At 33.0% G+C, this 9,887-nt stretch overlaps 3 protein-coding genes across 4 annotated transcripts in view; 1 reads left to right on the forward strand and 2 right to left on the reverse strand.

Annotated features, from left to right (window-relative positions):
• LOC100186513 (splicing factor 3A subunit 1-like) overlaps nucleotides 1–469 on the reverse strand; it is a 9,885-nt gene extending 9,416 nt beyond the window's left edge. The window contains exon 1 of the mRNA XM_018813941.2: nucleotides 375–469. Coding sequence (XP_018669486.1) covers nucleotides 375–413 — 39 coding nt within the window. The 5' untranslated portion in view covers nucleotides 414–469. The remainder of the gene's footprint in view (nucleotides 1–374) is intronic.
• A 1,165-nt stretch (nucleotides 470–1,634) lies between these two features.
• LOC100180225 (lissencephaly-1 homolog) lies at nucleotides 1,635–8,669 on the forward strand. Its single transcript, XM_026836732.1, has 11 exons — nucleotides 1,635–1,763; nucleotides 2,036–2,114; nucleotides 2,492–2,566; nucleotides 2,811–3,017; nucleotides 4,976–5,072; nucleotides 5,478–5,549; nucleotides 5,833–5,935; nucleotides 6,257–6,356; nucleotides 6,604–6,732; nucleotides 7,138–7,396; nucleotides 7,821–8,669. Exons 1-11 carry the CDS (start codon nucleotides 1,732–1,734, stop codon nucleotides 7,892–7,894), a joined length of 1,227 nt encoding a protein of 408 aa, XP_026692533.1. The 5' UTR covers nucleotides 1,635–1,731; the 3' UTR covers nucleotides 7,895–8,669.
• A 496-nt stretch (nucleotides 8,670–9,165) lies between these two features.
• LOC100177874 (dynein regulatory complex subunit 2) overlaps nucleotides 9,166–9,887 on the reverse strand; it is a 6,368-nt gene continuing 5,646 nt past the window's right edge. The window contains exons 10-11 of one of the 2 annotated variants that reach the window (XM_002131298.4): nucleotides 9,746–9,828; nucleotides 9,167–9,375 (exon numbers count right to left, since the gene is read on the reverse strand). In XM_002131298.4, the coding sequence (XP_002131334.1) occupies nucleotides 9,344–9,375; nucleotides 9,746–9,828 (115 nt within the window). In that variant the 3' untranslated portion in view covers nucleotides 9,167–9,343. Of the gene's footprint in view, nucleotides 9,376–9,745; nucleotides 9,829–9,887 lie in introns of both variants that reach the window. The other variant, XM_002131290.5, reaches the window with a different exon arrangement.

Here is a 9,887-nt window from a genome sequence, read left to right on the forward strand (position 1 = left end):
TAGGTTTTGTTACAAACTCGAATCCCACGTATTCAACCACGCATATTCGGATTCGATTGCATAATAAAAAATGCATCGAATAACGCCGAATTGATGGAATCCTGATTCGGCCCATCCCTAGTTTTTTACACGTGATTAAGCACCTTATACTAACCCCGGGTAAAAATATTAACACAAAAATAGTGGAACTTTAGATTAAAGAAAAAAAAAAAAATTTACAAAAAAAAAAAAAAAATTTTTTTTAAATAATATTCAAAGGGGGGGGTCCGGACCCCCGTGACCCCCCCCTTGTATACGCCCCTGGATATACCACTTGTTTGTTTTCTTTAATATGGTAAACGTATGAAAAATTCAATACATTAAGCTATACCAACCCTAATGTCTTCTGCTGGAACAACAGCCATCGGTGCCATGTTTGGAAATAAGTTATTGCGATCAGAGACTGGTGTCTTTCTATTTGTCAGCTTCTATTATAACAAGAGAACATTAGGTAAAAAAAAAATACTACACTTTTTTTATATTCTGAAGAAAATTTAAACCGTAGCAGCTACTGTCTACTACCAGAATATTAACGTAACATCTACAACCCGTATTAGCGTGTACATTTGCCTTTTACTTATGATTTGCTGCGAATGTTACGCTTTACATTTTGAAAAACGTATTTCAGTCGTTTTATTTCAGGAAAAACACAAAAATATATTTAATGCCTAAATATAAAATCTGCATTTAGTTATAATTTATTTGTTTTGTCATTAAGTATTTTTAGGTTTACGGTATCAATTTTAAAATAAAATAAGAGATCAAACATGGCGTCTAAATTGCGCCCATGTAACGTAAACTGTTCAATAAACAACGTTGGTTTGGGTAACTCCTGATTTATTTGATCACTTTGTTCAATTTTAAAATGACGAAATACAGTTGTTTAGGATTTTAGTTTATCTTTTTAAATAAAAAGGTACCGCCAAATAACTAGAGTTCAAAGTATATGTTTATCTATATGTAACTGGTTTAGTTATTGCGAACGCATTAAATATTACTGAATTAAATTGTTTAATTTTATCTTTACTAATAACACGTTTTCACGCAAGTATTATGTTTCGTAAGTCATGTTGCAAAAACCTTCATACATGCGGTCATTGTGCAATGATTAATTTAAGTGTAATTTTCTAAAACGTATGTTGTTTACATAAGTAACTTTATGGGTGTGTGCTGCCTAAATTATGTCCCTATACGGTATCGAGTTACTATATGTAACTTTATTACTAAAATATGTCAATTTTGGTGTTTTAATTGTGTAATTCCATATATATGTAATAAAATAAGAGCAATGTTAAATGACTCTATTACAAACATACTAGAAAAGTGTTTTGGTATAATATTTTATCTGCAACTAATTATTTCAAGCTTATGTTTTTGCTCTTGTTAATTAAATGTTTTAATTAATCTTATCATCATTATCACATTAGAAAACTTGATGTAATGTTAAAAATAAAAAATAAAAACCCTTGGAAATTGATACATATGAAAAAATTAAATAAATGTATATTCCTTACTACAAGCCTAATTGTTGTTGTTTATTCCATGACAATCAGCATTGTGATGTCATTATTATACTCATGTTCATCACACTTAATGATTTATTATTAAATCACAGTGTCTTAATTTAAATTGACTCTGCGTTCAACTTTTTATTGATGTAGGCCGATACGATGCAATAGAAATAATATAAACATGGTTTTATCGACGAGACAGAGAGATGAATTGTAAGTTAATTGGAATTTCTGTTTTTACAAGTTAAAATTTGTGTATTACGATTGTCGTTTTGCTGCTAACTTCCTTCTGTTTGTTGTTTTAATTAATCTGACCTTAGCCGCAGCTTGTAGCAAATTTGAATAGTTTAACGTAAATATCATATATTATATACCACCTATTTAATATAACCTACTTGTCAACATGTTAAAATATTTCCCTTAATCATTATACATTTATTATACGATATATATATGTATAATAATTACGATTTTTTTCATTTTAGAAATCTCGCCATCTCTGAATATCTTCGTGCCAACGGTTACAGCAAAGCTCTCGATGCTTTTAAAGAAGAAGCTGACCTGGTTCGTAATGTTAAAATAACCTTTCATGTGCCAAGGATATTATTGCCACAAAATTTCTTAATTACCAGTGACTGTGCAGCTTCTTTGACCAACGGCAATGTATTTGCATTATGTTTAAATGGAACTTTGACTACTGCTTTCTGTAATGTATATATGCTTGGTTTAACAGCCACACTTTTGAGTGACGCTCTTCCCACACCTTTTATCTAGCATGTTTTACCAAATGTTGATTTCCTTCTCTTTAATATGATCTTTGCTATCATTTCCGAAATAATAGCTAAAAATAGAGTTATGTTATATAGACCTATATATAAATATCGGATATTTGCCATATATATGTAATGTATATAAATTCAATATATATTTCACCACCGCAGCCCGAACAGCCAGATAAGAAATATGAAGGTTTGATGGAGAAGAAATGGACTTCAGTCGTCCGTCTGCAGCGAAAGGTAACTAATAATATCAATATAATATATTCTTCATGTCAAAACTTCCGAAGACTGTTTTAAACGAAAAACAGTTTTTACCCTGCTGTTAGGTGTCAATACAAACAAGCAGAGCCAAAGTATATTGCATTCACCACATTAATCAATGAGGTTCCCTATGTTTGACAACTATGAGTAAAACTGTATTTTAGAACAATGTCACCCCAGAGACACATATTTTTGTAAAAAAAACATGACGTTCCCACAGGTAATGGACTTAGAAGCAAAACTAAATGAACTCCAAAAAGAAACCCGCGATGGCCTCACCCCCCACAACAAGAAAGATCCTTCAGAATGGATTCCCCGGCCACCAGAACGATGTGCACTCAGTGGACATAGAAATCCCATAACTCGGGTGATATTCCATCCCGTCTACAGTGTTGTGTTGTCTGCTGCAGAAGACTCTACTATCAAGGTACCTTAAATTATTAAGCTTTATTGATTGGAGGAGATTTTACTGTGGATTAGAACTTGCACAATGCTAAACTAACTAAACTGTCTGTGTAGATACTCATCCACTTAAAATGATCACATGATGCAGGTGTTATATCCGTGTTTTAACTTCAACTAGCACAACACAGTTGTTTGTATTACCAAGGTCCAACGCTTTTAATTTGTGAGCCAGGTTTTTTAGTTTGACCTGCTGGTCATAAAAATCTGTACTCAATGCATATTTAAGTAGCTTTTTTTTCTGTCTGGCATGCTTTGTAAACATCTTATCAGCAACTGTTAATGCAAATGTTTTTTGTAAAAATACTTAGTTTTACTTGTGTCGCTGCATTTATTACTATTGATATTATATTTAATATGTTTTGTATGAAATTGTAATATCCCATAAACTGAAATGTAATATCTAAATGGAGGTTGAAGAGAATTTAATCTTCACATAGATGCCACAGTAGATACTGATAAGGTATTCTATAATACACCAAGGACCAAGGTACTCCATGGTGTATAATATAACATGGGCTATCCTCTATAAGAATCAATATGTATTGATGTTGCTATGAATCTGTCCGTGGAAAAGTTCGATTATTGAAAGTTTGTGTGATTTATTTAACACTAATTGATTGTTATACATGTACCAAAGTTACAACATTTAAAACAAAACTTAAATGTAATGTATTAGCCTATTAGTAATAAAATAAGCAGTTGTATAATTTTATATTGTAAAAGTGGTATTGTATTTAACTTTGGTTATTAGATTTCTTCTATTTATAGAAATGATTATAACTTAGTTATATTCAGTATTATAAAGTTATTTATTTCTTACGAAAAGTAACTGAAAATTCAGTGCCCACATAAATAAAACAACCTTGAGGCAAACGCTAAAGAAAGACATCTGTTATTTATGTGAGTCATGTGAATAGGTGTGCTACGGACATTATGGAAAATACCACAGTACATACATTACAACAGTTGCTTTATTGCAAATTGTGCTCGTTATTCCTATGGTATGGGGAGATATGCTTTAACCAGTGCAATAATAATGCAAAGAATCTACTCTTGTATAAAATCTGCCGGGGTAAAAGTTAGCACAAAGGGAGCATTCATTCATTTGCCTTCACTTTATTTTCATAACTTTTCTAACTACTATGCAATGTTGTATTCCATACTTCAACAAGTCTTGGCAAAAGTCTGTTTGTGACATTACACCTTTAAAGTGACAAAGATTATTTACTTTATGTTGTTGTCTGTTTCCAAGTCAGTTGATTACGTTGTGTGATTAATCATTCAAGGACTGAGGGCAAATAGGAGCCTAGACAGGCGGTGTTGGACATGAATTTTTTATGATAGTCTCCCCCATATATGCACAACGTGTGGCACCCTTGCCTACTTTATGTTCAATCGAACTTTTTGAACTGTTTTACTGATAGGACTGGTTTTAAAACACTTTTGATACAATATTGACGATTTTATTTCTGTATGCATTAGCACAATGTATTTGTGAATCTTACTTCTTTGGTTCAATGATCATAAACTACACGCTGTTTAATAGATAGGATTACTCTACTGTTGTATGTTTTAATCGCTGTGTATGTTTAATAGAAGCTGTATTTGATAAAATAGCAGCAGTTTTTCATACCTAGTGATTTATTACATGCAGTTGCACATTTTGAAACACCATGTTATACATATTATATAGAGCAGCATGAATTAGCATTTACCTAACTAAGACAAGGCTTAGATATATTAACATGTGGGGGACATTTCTAGCTATGAGGACCAATGACCATATTACACATATTATATTTATATAACAGCATGAGTTATTATTCACTTAATACCAGACTTACATTGATCCTGATAATATGATGATGTTTTTCCAGCAGCACTGACCAACTGACCACATATATATTATTTTATCTACAGGTATGGGATTATGAGACAGGGGATTTTGAACGAACTTTGAAAGGTCATACTGATGCAGTTCAAGATATTTCGTTTGATCCGACTGGGAAAGTATTAGGTGAGTTATGGATTGGAGGTGGTTAGGTAAAATGTATCTACATTATAAATTAGAATATGCTACCTAATAATTTACAGATATATGAGTTATATATGTGATTATTTATAGTTTTATTATTCTACTAAATACAAGTTGTAACAAATTTTACAAGTTTTATATTCAGTCTACATGAAAAAAACATAATTTTTCTCTGAATAACTCTCAAATAAATGAAAGTTATTTAAAAATACTTCAACAAAATCTCAAAAAAAAAAAAAAGAAAAAAAAAAAAAAAAAAAAAAAAGTGAAGTGGTTATAACATTACCGTGAAATATCCCTGCTTCATACCAGGCAGTGTATGTGTGTTAGTGTTTCTTGTTCTTACCCAGCTTACATTTGCATGAAATAACCACCCACTTTCCCCAGCATCCTGCTCTGCTGATCTCTCCGTGAAAATTTGGGATTTTGTTGAATTTGAATGTACCAAGACACTGACAGGTTGGGGGGAACTTTTTGCTTAATTGTTATTTCAATAAAACTGCAAGTATATCTGTGATAACAGTAGCTGTAGTTTGATTTTTGCAAGTTCGCTTCTATATTTCCTTGTATTAAACATCAAATTTAAAATTAGTGTTACTATGTGCTGCCCCATTGGGAAGATGTTTTTAAATGATGTTTTTTTTGTTGCCTTATTGAAAAGATGCCCTTGTATTTAAATTGACTTTGTTTCCACTCTTGACTCCTTCTCATGGCTATGTTAATTATATTATGTTTCATCCAGGCCACGACCATAATGTTTCATCTGTCAGTTTCATGCCAGATGGTGACCATATCGTATCAGCAAGTCGAGATAAAACAATTAAGTTGTGGGAGTTGGCTACTGGGTGAGTTATCGTATACAAACAACAGTAATTGTGTTTGATTGGTTAAAAAATGAATTTTAAATAAAAAAAGCAGTGTTTCTGGCTTCAATTTACCTTTTATGTGAGGGACTTTTAATTTAAATAAGGTTTCTATTGAATTTCTATTTTATGTGGGTGAGGTCCTGGCATGTGATGGTCCTGGGTTTTATGCCAGAATTGGCCTATTACACTAAACACTTTAAATAGGGTTACCCAAATTACATAAATATGGGATAGGGGAATGAAGTAATGTCTGGTGCGCCAGAATAAGAGATTAAGATTGTTAATTTTTTTATGTTCCAGATATTGCATAAAAACTTTTCTTGGCCACAAAGAATGGGTTCGAATGGTACGACCGAATATGGACGGATCATTACTTGCTAGCTGCTCTAATGACCAAACTGTAAGTATGGTTTAAATATGCAGTAATGAACAACAATTCGATGCAAAACCAAAGTAAACTGGATTAAAGGTTGTGTATTTGCATCTGCATTTTAACAATGTCGACCCAAATTTTATAAAAAAAATTATAAAAAGTGTGAAATTTATAAAAGCTTGTAACAGCTGCTTGTATACAGTTACTTGTATATGTGCTTTTTAATTTAAGGAAAAATTTTTAACTTTTTAAATTTCCTTGTTTGGTTAAACAGGTTCGTGTTTGGCTCACTGCTACCACCGAGTGTAAGATGGAATTACGAGAGCATGACCACGTGGTGGAGTGCTTGTCATGGGCTCCTGAATCAGCGGCCGCTAATATTTGTGCAGCTGCTGGGATTGAGGTGGAAAAGTGTTTCTAAAATGTGGTTGATGTTTGTAAAAAAGTGGCTGGAAAGATTTTCCCTTGTTTCATGGTTGCCCTGTATAATATAGAAGTTTGTATATTGGTGTTTCAACCCAAATTCTTCAAGTTTTAACACCGATTTTTTATTTAAGAATTCATTGTTCTTTGTCTGGAAGAATATGAGTAATTTTACGGTTTTTGAAAACGTTTCGGTATAGTGAAAACAGTGTACCTAGTAAAACCATAGTTGCGATCCAGTGCTACTAAAATGTAACACACAAAAATCAAGTCCAACCAATTGTACAATAAAAGAGAGATGTTTTGTCTAAATGGCACCGTTAGTTTCATATTCAAACAGATTCAAGATGATCTTGGTTTTTTTATCTTTTATTTTTTTCCTCAGGTAAGAAAGGGCGAAAAAGTTGGTCCGTTTATTGTGTCCGGCTCGAGAGACAAAACGCTAAAGATATGGGACGTATCAACAGGCCAATGTCTGTTTACTCTCATTGGTCACGATAGCTGGATTCGAGCGGCCATGTTTCATCCACGCGGGAAGTTTCTCATCACAGCATCTGACGATAAAACACTCAGAGTTTGGGACATCAAGAATAAAAGATGTCACAAAACTTTGGCAGCTCATGAACATTTTGTTACCGATCTAGGTAGGTGGCTTGTATTATATATATATATATATTGTATTATAAATATATTGTATATATATATATATTGTATTATAAATATATTGTATATATATATATATTGTATTATATAAGGGTGATCTATTTTGTGACATGCCAGAACACTTGGGATGCTGACCAGAGTAGTTTCATTACCCTAACGTTGTCTATTCGAAACAGTGAGATCCTACCATAAGCACCAAACTTCTCTAAACCCTCCACTCATGCTTTTCTGTGGTTTGAATTGTGTCTTTACCAACGGATAAAAAATAAAAAAATATTTAAAAAAAAATATATATTTCCTTTTTCTTGAAGATGTTCAGAAAAGTTGCCCACTTTTGTGGTATAAATTTAAAAAATGTGACTTTGATTTTTAAATTTTTTATAAAAACAAATTCCACTATTCCAGATGTCCACAAGAGTGCGCCATACATCATCACTGGCAGTGTTGACCTCCTCGTGAAAGTTTGGGAATGCCGGTGAATGGCAACACTGGAAATGACGCAGTAACGCACTCATGTTACCTTACAAACAATGGCGGCGTGTGAATTGCAATTGTAGGGCACGGAACTTAACGCTGATTAGCATCGATTGTAATTTATTATATTTTATCTGGACGGGAATTATTGCAGTGAGCTCAAGATATAAAGAAGCAGACGCCCAAAGCTGCTCTGTGTGTTCCTTAGGCAATTGTGTGGTTTGAGACACGCGCTGCACTAGCTTATATCACAAACATTGCTGCGTTGGCTTGCTGTTTAAAACAATAATCCTACATCTGTTTAAACATGACAAAGTAGGATAGGTATAGTGTTAGTTCCCCATTGTTAGGTTTGAATAGGGATTGTTGCATCACACACATGGTTTGTCAGGATTTCTATTGATGTATGTTCTGTATATAATGACATTTTAAGCCAAGGTTAATCAATATACTTATTAAATTAACTTTATAATTTGCATCGCAACCTGTCACATCTCCTAAGCCGATATATACCTTTGTAAGTCTTAACATTAATCAGTAATTGAAACGCATGCCTTTTCTTGTAATAAACCTTTTTGAAATGAAGTTCCAAAATTGAAATCTAAACCTCTGGTTCCAAAGATGTTCTTACATTACCTTAACCCCATGTTTACTAATATGGTTGGTTTGTTATTGATTATAAGCTCTGGTTCCCCCTGCATGCTCACTGCTTGTGTACCTCTTGTATTAAATGCTTTGAATTGGTGAATGTTACCGAAATATATGTCGTCAAACACTGAACAATTGTTTTTGATTGCGCAACACTGCAGCGTGCTCTCCCATTTTTATTATTATTAAAATTGAGTTTTTCTCTCTCTTCCAAAAAGGTAAGTTTCACTTCACTGTAATATAAACTGTTAAAACAGATTTTAAGAGCTTTGTTTTTCAGGTCATTTGGTTGTTGTTACTTGGCATTTCGTTGCAAACCAGAGGATTCATCTTTCAAATCTAGTGTATGGTAGATTGAAATAAGGCTGCAGTGTATTTTACATCCATTTCATAAAAGTTTACTTTGTTGTGCAGTGTACATTGCGTGTCATATGGTATAGCAAGACACCTATTTTAGAACTCGACAGTGAGTATGAGGTGTATGAATACACTATGTGTGCCTCGTGTATAAGAAGACACCCATGTTATAACTCGACAGTGAGCATGAGGTGTATGAATACACCATGTGTGTCTGGTGTATAAGAAGACACCCATGTTATAACTCAACAGTGAGCATGAGGTGTATGAATGCACTTTCTTTCTTTTTATTAAAAATATGTTCAAAATAAGCCAGTACAGTTACAAGCATAAAGTTAATATTGTATTTACAAACACACACCAAATAATAAACACTGTAGATTAAGTTGAAGCTCAAACGATATGTTTAACAACATGGGCGGCTTCCACAACAGTTTGTTCGGGCCGTCTTACCCGTGGATCCAATATTGGGACTGAGAGTCTAGAATAAATAACAGTATGTTAAAGGCTTGTAATTGCAAAAAACATGTTAGAAATTTTTTGCAAATTTTTAAAACGTTTATTTCTTGTTTGTTAAAACTTTATTTAAATTATAAAATGTTATTTTTCGATTTTTGTCCACCACACAAAAATGGATTAAAACCAGCGCAGAAGCTAGTTTCAAACTAGCGACAAGCCATTCACACTGTTAATAAATCCGTCACATTGACAAGTCAAACACAAAAGAGTTTTTGTTACAACAATCATGTATTTTTTTCCGATCCACCTATAAATTCACGACACTGTTGGTAAATAACACTGACACTCAAAACACGTAATGTTGTATTATCACAACTCCACGCATCGGTTACCGTTCCCGCTGAAATTTCCTTGTTTAAGTAAAAGCAACCGGTTCGGTTGTTGAAACCGCGAGTCCATAACAGGTACAGACAATCTATGGATATGGTGGTATATTTAATGTGGGTGGTGGGTGTCATTATCAGGTGTATGTGT

The sequence above is a fragment of the Ciona intestinalis genome, chromosome 11 (genome assembly GCF_000224145.3).
Source record: "Ciona intestinalis chromosome 11, KH, whole genome shotgun sequence".
NCBI lineage: Eukaryota > Metazoa > Chordata > Ascidiacea > Phlebobranchia > Cionidae > Ciona > Ciona intestinalis.

Bases quoted from the DNA above. Each gene is read 5' to 3' on its own strand.
- LOC100180225 (XM_026836732.1), top strand. From the start codon at position 1,732: ATGGTTTTATCGACGAGACAGAGAGATGAATT. The intron at 6,357-6,603 runs GTAAGTATGGTT...TTGGTTAAACAG, and splicing joins GCTGCTCTAATGACCAAACT to GTTCGTGTTTGGCTCACTGC. The intron at 6,733-7,137 runs GTGGAAAAGTGT...TTTTTTCCTCAG, and splicing joins GTGCAGCTGCTGGGATTGAG to GTAAGAAAGGGCGAAAAAGT.